The sequence below is a fragment of the Aphelocoma coerulescens genome, unplaced genomic scaffold, assembly GCF_041296385.1.
Source record: "Aphelocoma coerulescens isolate FSJ_1873_10779 unplaced genomic scaffold, UR_Acoe_1.0 HiC_scaffold_251, whole genome shotgun sequence".
NCBI classification, from domain to species: domain Eukaryota; kingdom Metazoa; phylum Chordata; class Aves; order Passeriformes; family Corvidae; genus Aphelocoma; species Aphelocoma coerulescens.
Genome location: NW_027183595.1, coordinates 37,159 through 62,575, shown reverse-complemented (window position 1 = coordinate 62,575; position 25,417 = coordinate 37,159). Strand labels below are relative to the sequence as shown.

The following is a 25,417-nucleotide window of genomic DNA, read 5'->3' as shown; positions in this document are numbered from 1 at the left end:
CGCGGGGGGGCGTGGCCAGCGCTCGGCGCTCTCCGGCCGCGGCCGCGTGAGTGCGGCGTGAGGGGAGGGGGGGGGGCGGGGGCGGATTTTGGGGCATTTTGGGGCGATTTTGGGGCATTTCGGGGCGTTTTGGGGGGAGGTCGAGCTCACCCCGGGGTGAGCCGGGCGGGGTCGTTCGGGGAGGAAGATTTGGGGGGGGGGGGGGGGGAAATCGGGGGGGTTCGGGGCGGCGGAATCGCTGCGGGGATTTTGGGGGGATTTGAGGGGATTTTGGGGTCTGACTCCCTGGGGTTTTTTGTTTTTTTTTTTTTGCAGCCCCTCCCCCACCATGGGCAACGTTTGGGCCGCCGGGTCCCCCCCGCCCCCTCCTTCCGCGCCCCCCCCCCCCGCTGCTCCCGGTGCCCCCCCCAGGTTTTGGGGGTCCCCCCCCCGTCAGCGGTTTGGGGGGGGGAGGGGCGCCCCTCCCCCCACGACCCCCCGAGCCCGGCGGGGACCCCCTGCCCAACCCGGGGGCCTTCGAGGAGTGTCACAGGCGCTGTAAAGGTGAGACCCCCCCCGCCCCTCCCCCCCAAAAAATGACCCCCAAATCACCCCAAAATGACCCCCAAAACCCCCTAAAATCAGCCCAAAAATGACCCCAAAAGGTCCCCAAAACCCGCAGAAATGACCCCAAAAATGATCCCAAAAAATGACCTCAAAACCCCCCAAAAAGACCCCAAAAAAGCCTCAACAATGACCCCAAAAGTCGTCAAGATGGCCCCAAAAATGACTCCGAAAACCCGCAGAAATGACCCCAAAAATGACCTCAAAACCCCCCCAAAATGACCCCCAAAAACTCCCGAAAAGACCCCAAAAACACTCCCAAAAATGACCCCAAAAATCCTCACGACGAGCCCAAAAATGACCCCAAAAATAACCCCAAAAATGACCCCAAAAAACCCCCAAAAATGACCCCCAAAGCCACCCCAAATGACCCCAAAAATGACCCCACGGGAGCCCCAAAAACTCCCGTGAAGACCCCAAAAATGACTCCAAAAACCCCCCCATGGGACCCCCAAAAATTCCCAAAAAGACCCCAAAAAAACTCCCAAAAATGACCCTGAAAAATTCTCGAGGTGACCCCAAAAATGACCCCAAAAAGATCCCCAAAAACCTGCAAAAATGACCCCAAAAATGACCTCAAAAACTTCCAAAAAGCCCAAAAAAGCCTCAAAAATGACCCCAAAAAAGACCCCCAAAAACCCCCAAAAATGGCCCCAAAAATCCTCAAGATGACGCCCAAAAAAGCCCCAAAAATACCCCCAAAAACTCCCCAGAAGACCCAAAAAATCCCCAAAAATGACCCTGAAAAATCCTCAACGGGAGCCCAAAAATGACCCCAAAAAGATCCCCAAAAACCCTCAAAAATGACCCCAAAAAAACCCCAAAAATGACCCCAAAAGTCCTCAAAATTACGCCCAAAAATGACCCAAAAAAACCCCCAAAAAATGACCCCAAAAACCCCCAAAAATGACCCCAAACCAACCCCCCCACGGGACCCCCAAAAACCCCCAAAAATGACCCCAAACCAACCCCCCCACGGGACCCCCAAAAACTCCCAAAAAGACCCAAAAAATCCCCCAAAAATGACCCCAAAAATCCTCAAACTGACGCCCAAAAATGACCCCATAAAGACCCCCCAAAACCACCCCAAAACCCCCAAAATGACCCCAAAAATCCCCAAAAATGGCCCCAAAAAGGTCCCCCCAAACCCTCAAAAATGACCCCAACAAACCCCAAAAATGCCCCAAAAAATGATCCCCAAAAGTGCCCAAAATCTCCTGAAAAAAACCCCAAAAAACCCCAAAAATGACCCCAAAAAACGCCCAAAAAAGACCCCAAACCCCCCAAATTTGGGGGTTTTGCTCCAAATCCTTTCAGGGACCCCCAAATTCCCCCAAATCCCTCAAATTTGGGGTTTTTCCCCCAAAATCCCCCCCAAAGACCCCAAATCCCCCCTAAACTCCCCGAAATTCCCTCAAAACTCCCAAATTTGGGGTTTTCTCCCCCAAAATCCCCCAAATTTGGGGTTTTCTCCCCAAAATCCCCCCAAATCCCCCCCAAAATCCCCCAAATTTGGGGTTTTCTCCCCAAAACCCCCCCAAATTTCCCCCAAATCCCTCCTAAAACCCCCCAAATTTGGGGTTTTCTCCCTCAAAATCCCCCCCAAAACCCCAAAATCCGCCCAAATCCCCCCCCAAATCCCCCAAAATTGGGATTTTCTCCCCCAAGTCCCCCCCAAAATCCCCCAAATTTGGGGTTTTCTCCCCCAAAATCCCCCCAAATTCCCCCAAAATCCCCCCAAAACCTCCCAAATTTAGGGTTTTCTCCCCAAAATCCCCCCAAAAACCCCAAATCCCCCCAAATTCCCCCCAAAACCCCCCAAATTTGGGGTTTTCTCCCCCAAAATCCCCCCAAATTCCCCCCAAAATCCCCCAAAATTGGGGTTTTCTCCCCAAAATCCCCCCACATTCCCCCAAAATCCCCCCAAAATCCCCCAAATTTGGGTTTTTTTCCCCCCAAATCCCCCCCAAAATGCCCCAAAATTCGGGGTTTTCTCCCCCAAAATCCCCCAAATTTGGGGGTTTTGCCCCAAAATCCCCCCTAAACTCTCCCAAAACCCCCCAAATTTGGGGTTTTCTCCCCAAAATGTCCCAAATTCCCCGTTTTTGGCCCCAGAGCTGTTCCCGGTGCAGATGGAGGGGGTGAAGCTGACGGTGAACAAAGGGCTCAGCAACCACTTCCAGGTGCGATTTTGGGGTGAATTCGGGGGATTTTGGGCAAATTTGGGGGATTTGGGGAATTTGGGGAGGGGCAGGAGCCATTTCCAGGTGCGATTTTGGGGGGAATTTGGGGAAATTTGGGCAATTTTGGGGGGATTTTGGGGCGTCTGGGGGGCTCAGCAACCACTTCCAGGTGGGATTTTGGGGCGAATTTGGGCAATTTTGGGGGATTTTGGGAATTTTGGGAGGGTCAGGAGCCATTTCCAGGTGCGATTTTGGGGGGAATTTGGGGGATTTTGGGGAATTTTTGGAGGGGCAGGAGCCATTTCCAGGTGGATTTTGGGGGGATTTGGGGGAATTTTGGGCAATTTTGGGGGATTTTGAGAATTTTGGGAGGGGCAGGAGCCATTTCCAGGTGCGATTTTGGGGGAAATTTGGGGTTTTTTGGGCAATTTTGGGCAATTTTGGGAATTTTGGGAGGGGCAGGAGCCATTTCCAGGTGGATTTTGGGGCAATTTTGGGGGTTTTTGGGACTTTTGGGAGGGGCAGGAGCCATTTCCAGGTGGGATTTTGGGGGGAATTGGGGGGATTTTGGGGAATTTTGGAGATTTTGGGGTTCTGGGGGGGTTCAGGGGCCATTCCCAGCCAGATTTTTTTGGGAATTTTGGGATTTTTTGGGATTTTGGGGAATTTTGGGACCCTCCTGACCTTTTTTCCCTTCTCCAGGTGAGTTTTTGACCCATTTTTGGGTCTTTTTGGGCCATTTTTGAGCCATTTTGGGCCCTTTTTTGGTTTTTTTTGGGAGGGACTTTCCCCATTCCCAGCAGGATTTTTTCGGGAATTTTGGGAATTTTGGGATTTTTGGGATGCTCTTGATCCTCTTCCCCTTCTCCAGGTGAGTTTTTGAGCCATTTTTGGGCCATTTTGGGCCATTTTTGAGCCATTTTTGGCCTTTTTGGGGTTTTTTTGGGATGGGCTTTCTTTACCCATTCCCAGCCGGATTTTTTTGGGAATTTCGGGAATTTTGGGGATTTTTGGGAATTTTTAGGAATTTTGGGATGTTCTTGATCCTCTTCCTGTCCTCCAGGTGAGTTTTTGAGCCTTTTTTGACCCATTTTTGAGCCATTTTTGAGCCATTTTTGGCCTTTTTGGGGTTTTTTTGGGATGGGGTTTCTTTACCCATTCCCAGCCGGATTTTTTCGGGAATTTTGGGATTTTTGGGAATTTTGGAAACCTCCTGACCCTCTTCCCCTTCTCCAGGTGAGTTTTTGGGAGCTTTTGAGCCATTTTTGACCCATTTTTGAGCCATTTTTGGCCTTTTTGGGGTTTTTTTGGGATGGGCTTTCTTTCCCCATTCCCAGCTGGATTTTTTCGGGAATTTTGGGAACTTTTGGGAATTTTTGGGAATTTTTAGGAATTTTGGGATGCTCTTGACCCTCTTCCTGTTCTCCAGGTGAGTTTTTGAGCCATTTTTGGGCCATTTTGAACCCTTTTTGGGCCATTTTTGGCCTTTTTGGGGTTTTTTTTGGGTTGGGCTTTCTTTACCCATTCCCAGCCGGATTTTTTGGGAATTTCGGGAATTTTGGGGAATTTTTGGGAATTTTGGGATGTTCTTGACCCTCTTCCTGTCCTCCAGGTGAGTTTTTGAGCCATTTTTGAGCCATTTTGGGCCCTTTTTTGGTTTTTTTTGGGATGGGGTTTCTTTACCCATTCCCAGTCGGATTTTTTCGGGAGTTTTGGGAATTTTGGGGATTTTTGGGAATTTTGGGATGTTCTTGACCCTCTTCCTGTCCTCCAGGTGAGTTTTTGAGCCATTTTTGGACCATTTTTGACCCATTTTGAGCCATTTTTGGGGTTTTTTTGAGATAGGCTTGCTTTACCCATTCCCAGCCGGATTTTTCGGGAATTTCGGGAATTTTGGGGAATTTTGGGAATTTTTAGGAATTTTGGGATGTTCTTGACCCTCTTCCTGTCCTCCAGGTGAGTTTTTGAGCCATTTTGGACCATTTTTGACCCATTTTGAGCCATTTTTGGGGTTTTTTTGAGATAGGCTTTCTTTACCCATTCCCAGCCGGATTTTTCGGGAATTTCGGGAATTTTGGGGAATTTTGGGAATTTTTAGGAATTTTGGGATGTTCTTGACCCTCTTCCTGTCCTCCAGGTGAGTTTTTGAGCCATTTTGGACCATTTTTGACCCATTTTGAGCCATTTTTGGGGTTTTTTTGAGATAGGCTTTCTTTACCCATTCCCAGCCGGATTTTTTCGGGAATTTCGGGAATTTTGGGGATTTTTTGGGAATTTTGGGATGTTCTTGACCCTCTTCCCGCCCTCCAGGTGAACCACACGGTGGCCCTGAGCACCTTGGGCGAGTCCAATTATCACTTTGGGGCCACCTACGTGGGAACGAAGCACCTGAGCCCCACCGAGGTGAGGCCGCCCCAAATCCTCGGAATTTCGGGAATTTTGGGGGATTTTCGGGAATTTTGGGGTGGATTTGGGGGTTTGGGGTGGGAATTTGGGGGGTGGGTGGGGATAAAGGGGGTTTGGGGGGGGTTGGGGGATTTTTGGGAATTTTGGGGGATTTGGGGTTTTGGGAATTTTGGGGAATTTGGGATTTTGGGACTTTTGGGGATTTTTTGGAATTTTGGGAATTGGAATTGGGGAATTTTGGGATTTTGGGATCTTTGGGAATTTTGGGGAAATTTTGGGGAAATTTTGGGGAATTTGGGGTTTTGGGGATTGTGGGGATTTTTCGGAATTTTGGGAATTGGAATTGAGGGAATTGGGGAATTTTGGGAATTTGGGATCTTTGGGAATTTGGGGGACTTGGGGGAATTCTGGGGGATTTGGGATTTTGGGACTTTTGGGGAAATTTGGGGGAGTTTTGGGGGATTTGGGATTTTGGGACTTTTGGGGGTTTTTTGGAATTTTGGGAATTGGAATTGAGGGAATTGGGGAATTTGGGGAATTCGGGATTTTGGGGGATTTGGGGTTTTGGGGGATTTTTGGGAATTTTGGGGGATTTGGGATTTTGGGACTTTTGGGGATTTTTTTGAATTTTGGGAATTGGAATTGGGGAATTTTGGGATTTTGGGATCTTTGGGAATTTTGGGGAAATTTTGGGGAAATTTTGGGGAATTTGGGGTTTTGGGGATTGTGGGGATTTTTCGGAATTTTGGGAATTGGAATTGAGAGAATTGGGGAATTTTGGGAATTTGGGATCTTTGGGAATTTGGGGGACTTGGGGGAATTCTGGGGGATTTGGGATTTTGGGACTTTTGGGGAAATTTGGGGGAGTTTTGGGGGATTTGGGATTTTGGGACTTTTGGGGGTTTTTTGGAATTTTGGGAATTGGAATTGAGGGAATTGGGGAATTTGGGGAATTCGGGATTTTGGGGGATTTGGGGTTTTGGGGGATTTTTGGGAATTTTGGGGGATTTGGGATTTTGGGACTTTTGGGGAAATTTTGGGGAAATTTTGGGAATTTGGGATTTTGGGAATTGTGGGGATTTTGAGGGGTTTGGGATTTTGGGGGATTTGGGGAAATTTTGGAGGATTTGGGATTTAGGGAATTTTGGGGAAATTTTGAGGAAATTTTGGGGAATTTGGGATTTCGGCGATTTTTGGGAATTTGGGGATTTGGGAATTGGAACTGAGAGAATTTTGGGAATTGGGTGATTCGGGGAATTTGGGGATTTTTGAGAATTTTGGGAATTGGGTGATTTGGGATTTGGGGAATTTGGGATTTTGGGGAAATTTAGGAGTAGGAATTTGGGGAATTTAGGGAATTTTGGGGATTGGGTGATTTGGGGAATTTGGGATTTGGGGGAAATTTTGGGGGAATTTTGGGGAATTTGGGAATTGAGATTTCAGGGATTTTGGGGACTTTTGGGAATTGGGATTTTGGGGAATTGGGGGAATTTTGGGGAATTTTGGGAAAACTACGAGAATTTACAATTGGACTTTTCATTGCTCTATGCTGCCTCGAGTAATTCCCAATTCCAGCGATCTTTGGGAATTCGGAGCTTTCGGAAATCCCCATTTCCGGCGGGAACGGCGCGGCGATTCGGGGATTTTTCGGGGGGGAATGGGGAGGGGGTTTTTTTTGGGGAAGGGAGGGGTCCCAAATCCGGGGATTTTGGGGTCGTTTCAGGCTTTCCCGGTGCTGGTGGGGGACATGGACAACAGCGGCAGCCTCAACGCCCAGGTCGTGCACCAGCTCAGCGCCCGCCTGCGCTCCAAAGTCGCCTTCCAGGTGCGCCGCCCCTTGGGGGTCTCGTCCGGGAACCCCGCGATGTGGGGTCTCGTCCGGGAACTCCGCCATGTGGGGTCTCGTCCGGGAACTCCGCGGTGTTGGGGGGTCTCGTCCGGGAACTCCGCGATGTTGGGGGGGTCTCGTCTGGGAATTCCGCGATGTTGGGGGTCTCGTCTGGGAATTCCGCTTTGTGGGGTCTCGTCCGGGAACTCCGCGGTGTTGGGGGTCTCGTCTGGGAATTCCGCGTTGTGGGGTCTCTTCCGGGAATTCCGCGATGTGGGATTTCGTCCGGGAATTCCGCGATGTGGGGTCTCGTCCGGGAACTCCGCGATGTGGGGGGTCTCGTCCGGGAACTCCGCGGTGTTGGGGGGGATCTCGTCCGGGAACTCTGCGATGTTGGGGTTTCGTCCGGGAATTCCGCGATGTTGGGGGGTCTCGTCTGGGAATTCGCGTTGTGGGGTCTCGTCCGGGAACTCCGCGGTGTTGGGGGTCTCGTCTGGGAATTCCGCGATGTTGGGGGGTCTCGTCCGGGAACTCCGCGATGTTGGGGGTCTCGTCTGGGAATTCCGCGTTCTGGGGTCTCTTCCGGGAATTCCGCGTTGTGGGGTCTCGTCCGGGAACTCCGCGGTTTTGGGGGTCTCGTCTGGGAATTCCGCGATGTGGGGTCTCGTCCGGGAACTCCGCGATGTGGGGGGTCTCGTCCGGGAATTCCGCGATGTTGGGGGTCTCGTCTGGGAATTCCGCTTTGTGGGGTCTCGTCCGGGAATTCCGCGTTGTGGGGTCTCGTCCGGGAACTCTGCGGTGTTGGGGGTCTCGTCTGGGAATTCCGCGTTGTGGGGTCTCTTCCGGGAATTCCGCGATGTGGGGTCTCGTCCGGGAACTCCGCGATGTGGGGTCTCGTCTGGGAACTCCGCGGTGTTGGGGGGGTCTCGTCCGGGAATTCCGCGATGTGGGGTCTCTTCCGGGAATTCCGCGGTGTTGGGGGTCTCGTCTGGGAATTCCGCGTTGTGGGGTCTCTTCCGGGAATTCCGCGATGTGGGATTTCGTCCGGGAACTCCGCGATGTGGGGGGGGGTCTCGTCCGGGAATTCCGCGATGTTGGGGGTCTCTTCCGGGAATTCCGCGATGTGGGGTCTCGTCCGGGAACTCAGCGATGTGGGGGGATCTCGTCCGGGAATTCCGCGATGTTGGGGGGGGTCTCGTCCGGGAACTCTGCGATGTTGGGGTTTCGTCCGGGAATTCCGCGATGTTGGGGGTCTCGTCCGGGAATTCCGCGATGTGGGATTTCGTCCGGGAACTCCGCGATGTGGGGTGTCTTCCGGGAATTCCGCGTTGTGGGGTCTCGTCCGGGAACTCCGCGATGTGGGGGGTCTCGTCCGGGAATTCCGCGATGTTGGGGGGTCTCGTCCGGGAACTCTGCGATGTTGGGGGTCTCGTCTGGGAATTCCGCGTTGTGGGGTCTCGTCTGGGAATTCCGCGTTGTGGGGTCTCTTCCGGGAATTCCGCGATGTGGGGTTTCGTCCGGGAACTCCGCGGTGTGGGGGTCTCGTCTGGAAATTCCGCGTTGTGGGGTCTCGTCCGGGAATTCCGCGATGTGGGGTTTCGTCCGGGAACTCCGCGATGTGGGGTCTCTTCCGGGAATTCCGCGATGTGGGATTTCGTCCGGGAACTCCGCGATGTGGGGTGTCTTCCGGGAATTCCGCGTTGTGGGGTCTCGTCCGGGAACTCCGCGATGTGGGGGGTCTCGTCCGGGAATTCCGCGATGTTGGGGGGTCTCGTCTGGGAACTCCGCGTTGTGGGGTCTCGTCCGGGAATTCCGCGATGTGGGGTCTCGTCCGGGAACTCCGCGATGTTGTGGGGGTCTCGTCCGGGAATTCCGCGATGTTGGGGGGTCTCGTCCGGGAATTTCGGAGCGTTTGTTCCTGGCGGGTTTGGTCATGGGGAGTTTATTGGGGGTTTTGGGGGGTTTTTTAGGATTTTTTTAATGGTTTTTCGGGGTTTTGTTTGGGGTTTTAAAAAAAAAAAACTGGGGGGATTTTTTTGGGAGTTTTTTGAGGGTTTTTGGGGATTTTTCGGGGAGTTTTTGGGGATTTCTTGGGGGTTTTTTTGGGATTTTTTGGGGTTTTTAAAGCGTTTTTTGGGATTGTTTTTTGGTGGGTTTTTTGGGGTTTTAAAAAGGTTTTGGGGGGGATTTTTTGGGATTTTTTGGGACTTTTTAGGTTTTTCAGGGATTTTTTTACAGGATTTTTGGGGACTCCTAAGGATTTTTTAGGGGTTTTTTGGGGGGGGGGGATATTTTTGAGATTTTTTGGGGCTTTTTAGGATTTTTTTTTTGAATTTTTGGGCATTTCTTTTGATTTTTTGGGGATTTTGGGGGATTTTTTGGGGATTCTTTAGAAGTTTTTTTGGAATTTTTTTAGGGATTTTTTGGGACTTTTTAAAAGTTCTTTAAAGATTTTTTTAGGGTTTCTTAGGATTTTAAAAATTTTTGGGGGGATTTTTTAGGATTTTTTTATGGTTTTTTGGGGATTTTTTTGGGATTTTTAAAAACATTTTAGGGATTTTTTTGGAATTTTTCAGGGATTTTATTTTGGAATTTTTTTTGAATTTTTTAGGAATTTTTGGAAAACGTTAGGGAATTTCTTAAAGAGTTTTAATAAGTTTTTGGGGATTTGGGGGGATTTTTGGAGCGTTTTCAGGAATTTTTCAGCAGTTTTTTGGGAATTTTTTCAGGGATTTTTTAGGAGATTTTAGGAAATTCTTTAAGGATTTCCATGAGTTTTTTGGCAATTTTTTAGGGAATTTTTGGGGGAATTTTTTGGGGAATGCTCCAAAAATTTTTGGGGTCCATTTTTCCTCCCAAAACCTCATCCCCCAAAAATCCCCATTTTCCTGTAAAATTTGCTGTTTTCCCCCCCAAAAAACCCCAGATTTTCCCCCAAAAATCGCCGTTCCTCCTCCCCAAAATGAGGATTTTGCCCAAAATTTGGGGATTTTGCCCCAAACCCTCGGGGTTTGCTCCTCCCGCAGACGCAGCAATCGAAGTTCGTGAATTGGCAGCTGGACGGGGAATTCCGGGGCAGCGACTTCACGGCAGCGCTGACGCTCGGGAACCCCGACATCCTGCTGGGATCGGGTGAGGGACCCCAAAAATCCTCCTGGGGACCCCAAAAATCATCCTGGGACCCCAAAAATCTTCTTGGGAGCCCCAAAAAACCCTTTGGGAGCCCCGAAAAATCTCCTCGGAGCCCCTAAAATCATCCTGGGAGCCCCTAAAAAGCCCTTGGGAACCCCGACATCTTGCTGGGATCGGGTGAGGGACCCCAAAAATCCCCCCTGGGGACCCCAAAAATCATCCTGGGACCCCAAAAATCTCCTTGGGAGCCCCAAAAATCCCCCTGGGAGCCCCAAAATCCCCCAGGAATCCCAAAAACCCTCATGGGAGTCCCAAAAAGCCCTTGGGAACCCCGACATCCTGCTGGGATCCGGTGAGGGACCCCAAAAATCCCCCTGGGGACCCCAAAAATCATCCTGGGAACCCCAAAAATCATTTGGAGAGCCCAAAAAACCCCTTGGGAGCCCCAAAAATCCTTTGGGAGCCCCAAAATTCATCTGGGGACCCCAAAAAGCTCTTGGGAGCCCTGACATCCTGCTGGGATCCGGTGAGGGACCCCAAAAATCCCCCTGGGGACCCCAAAAATCTCCTTGGGGCCCCAAAAATCTCCTTGGGACCCCAAAAATCCCCCTGGGAGCCCCAAAAAGCCCTTGGGAACCCCGACATCCTGCTGGGATCGGGTGAGGGACCCCAAAAATCCCCCTGGGGACCCCAAAAATCTCTTTGGGACCCCAAAAATCTCCTTGAGACCCCATAAAACCCTTTGGGAGCCCCAAAAAATCTCCTTGGGACCCCAAAAATCCCCCTGGACACCCCAAAATCCCCCAGGAATCCCAAAAACCCTCATGGGAGCCCCAAAAAACCCTTGGGAACCCCGACATCGTGCTGGGATCGGGTGAGGGACCCCAAAAATCCCCCTGGGGACCCCAAAAATCATCTTGGGGACCCCAAAAATCTTCTTGGGACCCCAAAAATCATCCTGGGGACCCCAGAAATCTCCTTGGGACCCCAAAAATCTCCTTGGGACCCCAAAAATCCCCCTGGACACCCCAAAATCCCCCAGGAATCCCAAAAACCCTCATGGGAACCCCAAAAAACCCTTGGGAACCCCGACATCCTGCTGGGATCGGGTGAGGGACCCCAAAATTCCCCCTGGGGACCCCAAAAATCTCCTTGGGACCCCAGAAATTCCCCTGGGAGCCCCAAAATCCCCCAGGAATCCCAAAAACCCTCATGGGAGCCCCAAAAAACCCTTGGGAACCCCGACATCCTGCTGGGATCCGGTGAGGAACCCCAAAAATCCCCCTGGGGACCCCAAAAATCATCCTGGGAACCCCAAAAATCATTTGGAGAGCCCAAAAAACCCCTTGGGAGCCCCAAAAAAGCCTTTGGGAGCCCCAAAATTTACCTGGGGAGCCCAAAAAATCCATTTTGGAACCACAAAATCCACCTGGGAGCCCCAAAAAACCCTTGGGAACCCCGACATCCTGCTGGGATCGGGTGAGGGACCCCAAAAATCCCCCTGGGGACCCCAAAATTCATCCTGGGAGCCCAAAAATCTCCTTGGGAGCCCCAAAATCCACTTGGGAATCCCAAAATCTTTTCCAAATCCCCAAATTTCCCCATTTCCAGGGATCCTGGTGGCCATGGGAAGGTTTGGGTGGTTCTGGGACCTTCCCAAATCCCCAAATTTTCCCAAAATTTCCCAAAATTCCCAGATTTTTCCCCGTTTCCAGGGATCCTGGTGGCCCAGGGGGTTCTGGGACCTTCCCAAATCCCCAAATTTTCCCAAAATTCCCGGATTTTTCCCCATTTCCAGGGATCCTGGTGGCCATGGGAAGGTTTGGATGCTTCTGGGACCTTCCCAAATCCCCAAATTTTCCCAAAATTTCCCAAAATTCTCGGATTTTTCCCCGTTTCCAGAGGTCCTGGTGGCCCATGGGGGCTCTGGGACCTTCCCAAATCCCCAAATTTTCCCAAAATTCCCGGATTTTTCCCCGTTTCCAGGGATCCTGCTGGCCAGGGGGTTCTGGGACCTTCCCAAATCCCCAAATTTTCTTGATTTTTCCCAAAATTCCCGGATTTTTCCCCATTTCCAGGGATCCTGGTGGCCCAGGGGGTTCTGGGACCCTCCCAAATCCCCAAATTTTCCTGATTTTTCCCAAAATTTCCGAAATTTCCCCCATTTCCAGGGATCCTGGTGGCCCAGGGGGTTCTGGGACCCTCCCAAATCCCTGAATTTTCCCAAAATTCCCGGATTTTTCCCCATTTCCAGGGATCCTGGTGGCCGGGGGGGTTCTGGGACCCTCCCAAATCCCCAAATTTTCCTGATTTTTCCCAAAATTTCCGAAATTTCCCCCATTTCCAGGGATCCTGGTGGCCCAGGGGGTTCTGGGACCCTCCCAAATCCCCAAATTTTCCCGATTTTTCCCAAATTTCCCCCATTTCCAGGGATCCTGGTGGCCCAGGGGGTTCTGGGACCTTCCCAAATCCCCAAATTTTCCCGATTTTTCCCAAATTTCCCCCATTTCCAGGGATGCTGGTGGCCCAGGGTGCTCTGGGACCTTCCCAAATCCCCAAATTTTCCCAAAATTCCCAGATTTTTCCCCATTTCTAGGGATCCTGGTGGCCATGGGAAGGTTTGGGTGCTTCTGAGACCTTCCCAAATCCCCAAATTTTCTTGATTTTTCCCAAAATTCCCGGATTTTTCCCCATTTCCAGGGATCCTGGTGGCCGGGGGAGTTCTGGGACCTTCCCAAATCCCCAAATTTTCTTGATTTTTCCCAAAATTCCGGGATTTTTCCCCATTTCCAGGGATCCTGGTGGCCGGGAGGGTTCTGGGACCTTCCCAAATCCCTAAATTTTCCCAAATTTTCCTGATTTTTCCCCAAATTTTCCCAAATTTCCCCCATTTCCAGGGATCCTGGTGGCCGGGGGGGTTCTGGGACCTTCCCAAATCCCTAAATTTTCCCAAATTTTCCTGATTTTTCCCCAAATTTTCCCAAATTTCCCCCATTTCCAGGGATCCTGGTGGCCGGGGGGGTTCTGGGACCTTCCCAAATCCCCAAATTTTCCCGAAATTCACGGATTTTTCCCCATTTCCAGGGATCCTGGTGGCCATGGGGGCTCTGGGACCCTCCCAAATCCCCAAATTTTCCCGATTTTTCCCAAATTTCCCCCATTTCCAGGGATCCTGGTGGCCCAGGGGGTTCTGGGACCCTCCCAAATCCCCAAATTTTCCCGATTTTTCCCAAATTTCCCCCATTTCCAGGGATCCTGGTGGCCGGGGGGGTTCTGGGACCTTCCCAAATCCCCGGATTTTCCCGAAATTCCCGGATTTTCCCCCGTTTCCAGGGATCCTGGTGGCTCATTACCTGCAGAGCGTCACGCCCAGCCTGGCCCTGGGGGGGGAGCTCGTTTATCACCGGCGCCCGGGCGAGGAAGGGGCCGTGCTGTCGCTGGCCGGCCGCTACACAGGTCAGGGACCCCAAAAACCACCCCGGGGACCCCAAAATCGTGCTCGGGGACCCCAAAATTGTGCTCGGGGACCCCAAAAACCCCCCTGGGGACCCCAAAAACCACCCCGGGGACCCCAAAAACCACCCCGGGGACCCCAAAATTGTGCTCGGGGACCCCAAAAACCCCCCCGGGGACCCCAAAAACCACCCCAGGGACCCCAAAATCCTGCTCAGGGACCCCAAAAACCCCCCCAGGGACCCCAAAATTGTGCTCGGGGACCCCAAAAACCCCCCCAGGGACCCCAAAATTGTGCATGGGGACCCCAAAAACCTCCTCGGGGACCCCAAAAACCACCCCGGGGACCCCAAAATCCTGCTCGGGGACCCCAAAATCGTGCTCGGGGACCCCAAAAACCACCCCGGGGACCCCAAAAACCACCCCGGGGACCCCAAAATCCTGCTCGGGGACCCCAAAATCGTGCTCGGGGACCCCAAAAACCCCCCTGGGGACCCCAAAAACCCCCCCGGGGACCCCAAAATCCTGCTCGGAGACCCCAAAAACCCCCCTGGGGAGCCCAAAAACACCCCCAGGGACCCAAAAATTGTGCACGGGGACCCCAAAAACCACCCTGGAGACCCCAAAAACCCCCCTGGGGACCCCAAAAACCCCCCTGGGGACCCCAAAAACCACCCCGGGGACCCCAAAAACCCCCCCAGGGACCCCAAAATCGTGCTCCGGGACCCCAAAAACCACACCAGGGACCCCCAAAACCCCCCTGGAGACCCCAAAAAGCCCCCTGGGGAGCCCAAAAACACCCTGGGGACCCCAAAAACCCCCCTGGGGACCCCAAAAACGCCCCCGGGGACCCCAAAATTGTGCATGGGGACCCCAAAAACCACCCCAGAGACACTAAAATTGTGCATGGGCACCCCAAAAACCTCCCCGGGGACCCCAAAAACCACCCTTGGGACCCCAAAAATGTGCTCAGGGACCCCAAAAACCACCTGGGAACCCCAAAATTCTGCACGGGGACCCCGAAAACCCCCCTGAGGACCCCAAAAACCTCCTTGGGGACCCCAAAAACCACCCCAGGGACCCAAAAATTGTGCATGGGGACCCCAAAAACTCCCCTGGCAACCCCAAAACCCCCCCAGGGACCCCAAAAACCCCCCTGGGGACCCCAAAAACCACCCCAGGGACCTCAAAATTCTGCACAGGGACCCCAAAAAAGCCCCCGGGGACCCCAAATCCTCTGCCCAGGTGAGCCCAAAATCCCCCCAAATCCCCCGTGCAGGTGACCCCAACCTCAGGTGAGCCCAAAACGCCCCCAAATTCCCCCAAATCCTCTGCCCAGGTGACCCCAAACCTGCTCAGGTGACCCCAAAATGCCCCCAAATCCCCCAAAATTCCCCCAAATCCCCCAAAATGCCCCCAAATCCCCCAAAATGCCCCCAAATCCCCCCCAAATTCCCGCCGCAGCTCCGTCGTGGATCGGGACGGTGACTTTGGGACAGGCCGGGGCTCACGTCACCTACTACCACCGGGCCAGTGAGCAGGTACCCCAAAAACACCCCAAAAACACCCCAAAAGCACCCAAAACATCCCAAAAAACACCCCAAAAAAACACCCCAAGAACAGCCCAAAAACCACCCAAAAACACCCCAAAAACACCCCAAAACCACCCCAAAAACCGCCCCAAAACATCCAAAACTGCCCCAAAACACCCAAAACATCCCAAAAACCACCCCAAACCACCCCAAAAACCACCCAAAAACATCCAAAACTGCCCCAAAACACCCAAAAACTACCCCAAAAACACCCCAAAAAACACCCCAAAAACACCCTAAAAAATACCCCAAAACTACCCCAAAAATGACTCCAAAAACACCCCAAAAACCACCCCAAATCTACCCCAAAAACCACCCCAAAACACCCTAAAATCAACCCTTAAAACTACCGCAGAAATACCCCAAAAGACCCTTAAAACTACCCCTAAAACCACCCCATAAACCACCCCAAAACAGACTCTGAAACACCCCAAAAACCACCCAAAATCCACCCCAAAACTACCCAAGAACACCCCAAAAAGACCCCAAAAAAACACCCCAAGAACACTCCAAAAACCACCCCAAAACTACCCCAAAACCCACCCAAAACTACCCAAGAACACCCCAAAAATTACCCCAAAACACCCCAAAAATTACCCCAAAAACTACCCCAAAAAAGACCCCAAAACTACCCAAAAACCACCCCAAAAACCGCCCCAAAACCACCCCAAAATCACCCCAAAAACCACCCCAAAACCACCCCAAACCACCCAAAACTACCCCAAAAACACCCCAAAAACCACCCCAAAAAGCCCAAAACTGCTCCAAAACACCCAAAACTACCCCAAAAACCGCCCAAACCTACCCCAAAAATTACCCCAAAAATTACCCCAAAACACCCCAAAAACCACCCCTAAAACCACCCCAAAAAAACCAAAACCACCCCAAAAATGACCCCAAAACACCCCAAAACCAACCCAAAACGACCCCAAAAACGAACCCAAAAACCACCCCAAAAACCACCCCAAAACCACCCAAAAACGACCCCAAAACTACCCCAAAAATGACCCCAAAAATGACCCCAAAAACCACCCCAAAAACCACCCAAAAACGACCCCAAAAACACCCAAAACCACCCAAAACTACCCCAAAACTACCCCAAAAATGACCCCAAAACACCCCAAAAACCACCCCTAAAACCACCCCAAAAACGACCCCAAAAACAAACACCCCAAAACCTACCCCAAAACGTCCCAAAAACGACCCCAAAACCACCCCAAAAACACCCAAAACTACCCCAAAAATGACCCCAAACCACCCCAAAAACCGCCCCAAAAACGACCCCAAAAACACCCCAAAAACACCCAAAACTACCCCAAAAATGACCCCAAACCACGCCAAAAACCACCCCAAAAACCACCCAAAAACCACCCAAAAACGACCCCAAAAACCGCCCCAAAAACACCCAAAACTACCCCAAAAATGACCCCAAACCACCCCAAAAACCACCCCAAAAACCACCCAAAAACAACCCCAAAAACACCCCAAAACTACCCCAAAACTACCCCAAAAATGACCCCAAAACACCCCAAAAACCACCTCAAAAAACCACCCCAAAAAACCCAAAACCACCCCAAAAATGACCCCAAAACTACCCCAAAAACGAACCCAAAACCACCCAAAATGACCCCAAAAACCACCCCAAAACACCCCAAAAACACCCCCAAACCAACGGTAAAAAACGGGGAAAGTGGTAAAAAATGGAAAAATTGCTAAAAATGGGGGGGAAATCGGTAAAAAATGGGGAGAAATCGGTAAAAATGGGGAGAAAACAGTAAAAAATAGGGAAAAAACAGTAAAAAATGGGGGGAAATCAGTAAAAAATGGGGGGAAATGGTAAAAAATGGAAAAATTGCTAAAAATGGGGGAAATCGGGAAAAAATGGGTAAAAATCACTAAAAAATGAGTAAAAAGTTAGTAAAAAATTGGGGGGAAATGGCTAAAAAATGGGGAAAAATCTCTAAAAAATGGGGAAAAAATCAGTAAAAAATGGGTGAAAAATCAGTAAAAAATGGGGAAAATTCGCTAAAAAATGGGGGGAAATTGGGGAAAAATCGCTAAAAAATGGGGAAAAATCAGTAAAAAATGGGGGGAAATGGCTAAAAAATGGGGAAAAATCGCTAAAAAATGGGGAAAAATCGCTAAAGAATGGGGGAAAATCAGTAAAAAATAGGTAAAAATCTAAAAAATGGGTAAAAATGTCTAAAAAATGGATAAAAATCCCTAAAAAATTGGGAAAAATCACTAAAAAATTGGGTAAAAATCACTAAAAAGTTGGGGAAAAATCTCTAAAAAATGGGGAAAAATCTCTAAAAAATGGGGAAAAATCGCTGAAAGATAGGGAAAAATCAGTAAAAAATGGGAAAATCAGTAAAAAATTGGGGAAAATCAGTAAAAAATTGGGGAAAAATTGCTAAAAATTGGGGGAAATCGCTAAAAAATGGGGAAAATGGCTGAAAAATGGGGAAAAATCAGTAAAAAATTGGGGAAATCAGTAAAAAATTGGGGAAAAATGGCTAAAAAATGGAGAAAAATCTCTAAAAAATGGAGAAAAATCAGTAAAAAATGGGGGAAAATCAGTAAAAAATGGGGGAAAATCGCTAAAAAATGGGGGGAAATTGGGGAAAAATCGCTAAAAAATGAGGAAAAATCAGTAAAAAATGGGGGGAAATGGCTAAAAAATGGGGAAAAATCGCTAAAAAATGGGGAAAAATCGCTAAAGAATGGGGGAAAATCAGTAAAAAATGGATAAAAATCTAAAAAATGGGTAAAAATGTCTAAAAAATGGATAAAAATCCCTAAAAAATTGGGAAAAATCACTAAAAAATTGGGTAAAAATCAGTTAAAAATTGGGGGAAAATGGCTAAAAATGGCAAAAGATCACTAAAAAATGGGGGGAAATCACTAAAAATTGGGTAAAAATCACTAAAAAGTTGGGGAAAAATCTCTAAAAAATGGGGAAAAATCACTGAAAAATAGGGAAAAATCAGTAAAAAATGGGAAAATCAGTAAAAAATTGGGGAAAATCAGTAAAAATTGGGGAAAAATTGCTAAAAATTGGGGGAAATCGCTAAAAAATGGGGAAAATGGCTGAAAAATGGGGAAAAATCAGTAAAAAATTGGGGAAAATCAGTAAAAATTGGGGGAAAATGGCTAAAAAATGGGGGGAAATTGGGGAAAAATCCCTAAAAAATGGGGAAAAATCGCTAAAAAATGGGGGAAAAATTAGTAAAAATGGGGGAAAATCAGTAAAAAATGGGGAAAAATCAGTAAAAAATTGGGGAAAAATCAGTAAAAAATGGGGGAAAATTGGGGGAAAATCGCTAAAAAATGGGAAAAAATCGCTAAAAAATGGAAAATTCGCTAAAAAATGGGGAAAAATAACAGCAAAAAATGGGGAAAAATTGGTAAAATGGGGGGAAATTGGTAAAAAATAGGGAAAAATCGATAAAAATGGGGGAAAATTGGTAAAAAAATGGGGGATAATCGCTAAAAAATTGTGGAAAAATCGGTAAAAAATGGGGAAAAATCAGTAAAAAATGGGGAAAAATCAGTAAAAAATGGGGAAAATTGGTAAAAAATGGGGAAAATTGGTAAAAAATGGGGAAAATTGGTAAAAAATGGGGAAGAAATGGTTAAGAAATGGGGGAAAATGGCTAAAAAATGGGGAAAAATGGCTAAAAAATGGGGAAAAATCAGTAAAAAATGGGAAAAAATGGCTAAAAAATGGGGGGAAAATCGCAAAAAATGGGGAAAAATCAGTAAAAATAGGGAAAAATCAGTAAAAAATTGGGGAAAAATTGGTAAAATATTGGGGAAAAATGGCTAAAAAATGGGAAAAAATGGCTAAAAAATGGGGGAAAATCAGTAAAAAATGGGAAAAAATGGCTAAAAAATGGGGGGAAAATCACTAAAAAATGGGGAAAAATCAGTAAAAAATAGGGAAAAATCAGTAAAAAATGGGGGGAAATCGCTAAAAAATTGGGGAAAAATTGGTAAAATATTGGGGAAAAATCACTAAAAAATGGGAAAAAATGGCTAAAAAATAGGGAAAAATCAGTAAAAAATGGGGGGAAATCGCTAAAAAATTGGGGAAAAATTGGTAAAATATTGGGGGAAAATGGCTAAAAAATGGGAAAAAATGGCTAAAAAATGGGGGAAAATCACTAAAAAATGGGGAAAAATCAGTAAAAAATGGGGAAAAATCGCAAAAAACTGGGGGAAAAAGCCCCAAAATTGGGGCCAAGGGCCCGAAGTGGGGGTGGGGCGGGGTGGGGGAGGGGGTCCCGCCCAGGTGTGACCCCCAGGTGCCCCCAGCTGCAGGTGGGGGTGGAGTTCGAGGCCAGCACGCGGCTGCAGGACTCGAGCGTGGCCTTTGGCTACCAACTGGAGCTGCCCCGCGGGAACCTCCTGTTCCGGGGTGAGGGGGACCCCCAAAGTGGGGGCTCCAAAATGGGGGAGGGGAGCCCCAAAAATGGGGAAAAAATTGGGGGAGGGGAGCCCAAAAATGTCCCCAAAAATGGGGGGGAAATGGGGGAGGGGAGGCCCAAAAATGGGGAAAAAATTGGGGGAGGGGAGGCGGAAAAATGGGGGGGAAATGGGGGAGGGGAGCCCCAAAAATGGGGGAGGGGAGATGAAAAAATGGGGGGGGAAATGGGGGAGGGGAGCCCCAAAAATGGGGGGGGAAAAATGGGGGAGGGGAGCCCCCAAAATGTCCCAAAAAATGGGGGAGGGGAGCCCCAAAAATGGGGGGAAAACGGGGGAGGGGAGGCGGAAAAATGGGGAAAAAATGGGGGAGGGGAGCCCCAAAAATGGGGGAGAAAAATGGGGGAGGGGAGCCCAAAAAAGTCCCCAAAAATGGGGGGGAAAAATGGGGGAGGGGAGCCCTAAAAATGGGGGAAAAATGGGGGAAGGGAGCCCCAAAAATGGGGGAGGGGAGATGAAAAAATGGGGGGGGAAATGGGGGAGGGGAGCCCCAAAAATGGGGGGGGGAAAATGGGGGAGGGGAGCCCCAAAAATGGGGGGGAAATGGGGGAGGGGAGGCGGAAAAATGGGGGGGGAAAATGGGGGAGGGGAGCCCCAGAAATGGGGGAGGGGAGATGAAAAAATGGGGGGGGAAATGGGGGAGGGGAGGCGGAAAAATGAGGGGGGAAATGGGGGAGGGGAGCCCCAAAAATGGGGAAAAAATGGGGGAGGGGAGCCCCAAAAATGGGGGGGAAATTGGGGAGGGGAGCCCCAAAAATGGGGGGGGGGGAAATGGGGGAGGGGAGCCCCAAAAATGGGGAAAAAATGGGGGAGGGGAGCCCCAAAAATGGGGGGGAAATGGGGGAGGGGAGCCCCAAAAATGGGGGGGAAATGGGGGAGGGGAGCCCCAAAAATGGGGGGGGAAATGGGGGAGGGGAGCCCCAAAAATGGGGGGGGAAATGGGGGAGGGGAGGCGGAAAAATGGGGGGGGGGAATGGGGGAGGGGAGCCCCAAAAATGGGGAAAAAATTGGGGGAGGGGAGCCCAAAAAAGTCCCCAAAAATGGGGGGGAAATGGGGGAGGGGAGGCCCAGAAATGGGGGAGGGGAGATGGAAAAATGGGGGAGGGGAGCCCCAAAAAGATCCCAAAAACTCGGGGGGAAAAATGGGGGAGGGGTCCAGGGGTGGGGGAGGGGTCCCAGGGTGGGGGAGGGGTTCAGGGGTGGGGGAGGGGATCTCAGGGTGGGGGAGGGGTCTCAAGGTGGGGGCGGGGATCCCAAGGTGGGGGAGGGGTCTCAGGGTGGGGGAGGGTCCCAGGGTGGGGGAGGGGATCTCAGGGTGGGGGAGGGGTTCAGGGGTGGGGGAGGGGATCCCAAGGTGGGGGAGGGGATCCCAGGGTGGGGGAGGGGATCTCAAGGTGGGGGAGGGGATCCCAAGGTGGGGGAGGGGATCTCAAGGTGGGGGAGGGATCCCAGGGTGGGGGAGGGGATCTCAAGGTGGGGGAGGGGATCCCAAGGTGGGGGAGGGGATCTCAAGGTGGGGGAGGGGATCCCAAGGTGGGGGAGGGGATCCCAGGGTGGGGGAGGGGATCCCAAGGTGGGGGAGGGGATCTCAAGGTGGGGGAGGGGATCCCAAGGTGGGGGAGGGGATCCCAGGGTGGGGGAGGGGATCCCAAGGTGGGGGAGGGGATCCCAAGGTGGGGGAGGGGTCTCAGGGTGGGGGAGGGGATCCCAGGGTGGGGGAGGGGTCTCAGGGTGGGGGAGGGGTCCCATCGCTGCCCCTCCCCCCAGGCTCCCTGGACAGCTCCTGGCAGGTGGGGGCGGTGCTGGAGAAGAAGCTGCCGCCCCTCCCCCTCACGCTGGCGCTGGGGGCCTTCCTGAACCACCGCAAGGACAAGTTCCACTGCGGCTTCGGCCTCACCATCGGCTGAGCCCCTCCTCATCATCCTCATCATCCTCATCATCCTCATCATCGTTATCATCATCGTTATCATCCTGACCTTCATCATCATCATCCTCATCACCCTGAACCACCGCAAGGACAAGTTCCACTGCGGCTTCGGCCTCACCATCGGCTGAGCCCCTCCTCATCCTCATCATCCTCATCATCCTCATCATCATCATCGTTATCATCATCCTCACCTTCATCATCATCATCATCCTCATCATCATCATCATCATCATCGTTATCATCGTTATCATCATCGTTATCATCATCGTTATCTTCATCCTGACCTTCATCATCATCATCGTTATCAGCACCCTGAACCACCGCAAGGACAAGTTCCACTGCGGCTTCGGCCTCACCATCGGCTGAGCCCTTCATCATCCTCATCATCATCCTCATCATCATCATCATCATCCTCATCCTCATCATCCTCGTCATCCTCATCATCCTCATCATCGTTATCATCATCGTTATCATCCTGACCTTCATCATCATCATCCTCATCATTGTCATTGTCCTGACCTTCATCATCATTTTCGTTCTCATCGTCGTCGTCCTGACCTTCATCATCCTCATCGTCGTCGTCCTGATTTTCATCCTCCTCATCCTCATCCTGACCTTCATCCTCCTCATCCTGACCTTCGTCATCGTCGTCCTCATCGCTGTCATCGTCACCGTCCTGATTTTTATCCTCATCCTCCTCATCGTCCTGACCTTCATCCTCCTCGTGACCTTCATCATCCTCATCCTCCTCGTGACCTTCATCATCCTCATCTTCCTCCTCATCCTCCTCATCGTCCTGACCTTCATCATCCTCATCTTCCTCATCCTCCTCATCGTCCTGACCTTCATCCTCCTCGTGACCTTCATCATCCTCATCCTCCTCGTGACCTTCACCATCCTCATCTTCCTCGTCCTGACCTTCATCATCCTCATCTTCCTCATCCTCCTCATTGTCCTGACCTTCATCCTCCTCATCCTGACCTTCATCATCCTCATCTTCCTCATCCTCCTCATTGTCCTGACCTTCATCCTCCTCGTGACCTTCATCATCCTCATCTTCCTCATCCTCCTCATCGTCCTGACCTTCATCCTCCTCGTGACCTCCATCATCCTCATCCTCCTCATGACCTTCATCATCCTCATCTTCTTCATCTTCTTCATCCTCCTCATCGTCCTGACCTTCATCATCCTCATCTTCCTCCTCATCCTCCTCATCGTCCTGACCTTCATCATCCTCATCTTCCTCCTCATCCTCCTCATCGTCCTGACCTTCATCCTCCTCGTGACCTTCATCATCCTCATCCTCCTCATGACCTTCATCATCCTCATCTTCTTCATCTTCTTCATCCTCCTCATCGTCCTGACCTTCATCCTCCTCCTCCTGACCTTCATCATCCTCATCTTCCTCATCAACTTCATCCTGGCCTTCATCCTCCTCGTCCTCACCGCCCTCACCTTCCTCATCCTCCCCGTGAAGCGAGGAGCCTTCATCCTCCTCCTCCTCCTCCTCCCCCAGCTGCCGGCAGCCCCTCCCCCACTCCAGGCCCCAATTTTTGGGACCTTTTTTGGGGAATTTTGGGGAATTTTTTGGGGGAATTTTGGGGGAATTTTGGGGGAATTTTTGGGGGGAATTTTGGGGAATTTTTTGCGAATTTTGGGGAATTTTTTGGGGAATTTTGGGGAATTTTTTGGGGGAATTTTGGCAATTTTTTGGGGAATTTTTTTTTGGGGGCGGGGCGTCTCCCCCTCCCCTCCCCCCCACCCACAAAAAAAGGGAGGGGGAGACGCCCCCTCCCCCCACCTCAAAATTCCCCCCAAAAATTCCCCAAAATTTCCCAAAAAATACCAAAAAAATCCCCCCAAAAATTCCCCAGAAATTTCCCAGAAATTCCCCCAAAATTACCCAAAAATTTCCCAAAAATCCCCCAAAAATTCCATTAAAAATTCCATTAAAAATTCCTCAAAAAGTCCCCCAAAAATTTCCCCAAAAATCCCCAAAAATTTCCCCAAAATTCCCCAAAAAATTCCCCCAAAATCCCCAAAAAATCCCAAAAAAATCCCCAAAAAATTCCCCAAAAATCCCCACAAATCCCCCCAAAAATTCCCCCAAAATTCCCAAAAAATCCCAAAAAATCCCAAAAAATTCCCCAAAAATCACCCCCAAAATTCCCCAAAAATCACCCCCAAAATTCCCCAAAAATCCCCAAAAATTTCCCAAAAATCCCCAAAAAATTCCCAAAAATCCCCTCCCCCCCCCCAACAGACACTGGATCCATTTCCGGGGGGGGGGGAGGGGAAGTCCGGGCCCCTCCCCCACCCCCCAAAATGATCAATTCAGGAGGGACCCCCCCCAAAAAAACCCCAAAAACGCCAAAATTTGGGGAAATTTGGGGGTCCCTCCCCTCAATAAAGGAACGGCTCTCGGGATTTGGGGGTCTCGGCTCTTTTTTTGGGGGGAGAAACCCCAAATTTGGGGTTCAGGGGGAATTTTGGGGGTGGGGGGTTGGATTTTGGGGGGTTTCACTCAGATTTTGGGGGGTTTCACTCAGATTTTGGGGGCTTTCACTCAGATTTTTGGGGTTCCACTCAGATTTTGGGGGTTTCACTCAGATTTTGGGGGTTCCACTCAGATTTTGGGGGGTTTCACTCCGATTTTGGGGGTTTCACTCAGATTTTGGGGGTTTCACTCAGATTTTTGGGGTTTCACTCAGATTTTGGGGATTTCACTCAGATTTTGGGGATTTCACTCAGATTTTGGGGTTTTCGCTCAGATTTTTGGGGTTCCACTCAGATTTTGGGGGTTTCACTCAGATTTTGGGGGGTTTCACTCAGATTTTGGGGGGGTTTCACTCAGATTTTGGGGTTTCACTCCGATTTTGGGGATTTCCACTCAGATTTTGGGGGTTTCCACTCAGATTTTGGGGTTTCACTCCAATTTTGGGGGTTTCACTCAGATTTTGGGGGGTTTCACTCAGATTTTTGGGGTTCCACTCCGATTTTGGGGGGTTTCACTCCGATTTTGGGGGTTTCACTCAGATTTTGGGGGTTTCACTCGGATTTTGGGGGTTTCCACTCAGATTTTGGGGGGTTCCACTCAGATTTTGGGGATTTCACTCAGATTTTGGGGGGTTTCACTCAGATTTTGGGGGTTTCACTTGGATTTTGGGGATTTCACTCAGATTTTGGGGAGTTCCACTCAGATTTTGGGGGTTCCACTCAGATTTTGGGGAGTTTCACTCGGATTTTGGGGATTTCAGATTTTGGGGGGTTCCACTCAGATTTTGGGGGGTTTCACTCTAATTTTTGGGGTTTTCACACCAAGTTTGGGGAGATTTCACCCCGATTTTGGGGATTTCACTCCAATTTTTGGGGGGTTTCACTCCGATTTTGGTGTTTTCACCCCGATTTCGGGGTTTTCACGCCAATTTTGGGGGATTTCGCTCCAATTTTGGGGTCTTCACACCAATTTTGGGGGTTTTGCACCAATTTTTGGGGGGTTTCCCCCAGATTTTGGGGTTTTCACCCCGATTTTGGGGGTTTCACTCCGATTTTGGGGATTTCACTCCAATTTTTGGGGTTTTTACACCAATTTTCGGGGATTTCACACCAATTTTTGGGGGATTTCACCCCGATTTTGGGGATTTCACCCCGATTTCGGGGTTTCACACCAATTTCGGGGTTTTCACTCAATTTTTTATGTTTTCACCCCGATTTTTGGGGGGTTTCGCTCCGATTTTGGGGGTTTCACACCAATTTCGGGGTTCTTTAAACCAATTTCGGGGATTTCCCCCCGATTTTGGGGGATTTC

General features: G+C 50.2%; 2 protein-coding genes across 2 annotated transcripts; one reads left to right on the top strand and one right to left on the bottom strand.

Moving 5' to 3' along the window:
- The first annotated feature begins 259 nt into the window (after positions 1-259).
- LOC138101355 (mitochondrial import receptor subunit TOM40 homolog) lies at positions 260-21,726 on the top strand. Its single transcript, XM_068999151.1, is given in 10 exon segments — positions 260-384; positions 386-543; positions 2,719-2,786; positions 5,097-5,189; positions 6,916-7,017; positions 10,047-10,152; positions 13,486-13,608; positions 15,070-15,146; positions 19,515-19,617; positions 21,450-21,726. Coding segments are annotated over 10 exon segments (1,026 nt in total). The 5' UTR covers positions 260-328; the 3' UTR covers positions 21,590-21,726.
- Positions 21,724-23,885, bottom strand: LOC138101356 (sodium/potassium/calcium exchanger 1-like). Its single transcript, XM_068999152.1, has 3 exons — positions 23,871-23,885; positions 21,973-23,125; positions 21,724-21,893 (listed from the first exon to the last, which is right to left on the bottom strand). Exons 1-3 carry the CDS (start codon positions 23,883-23,885, stop codon positions 21,724-21,726), a joined length of 1,338 nt encoding a protein of 445 aa, XP_068855253.1.
- Positions 23,886-25,417: the final 1,532 nt, after the last annotated feature.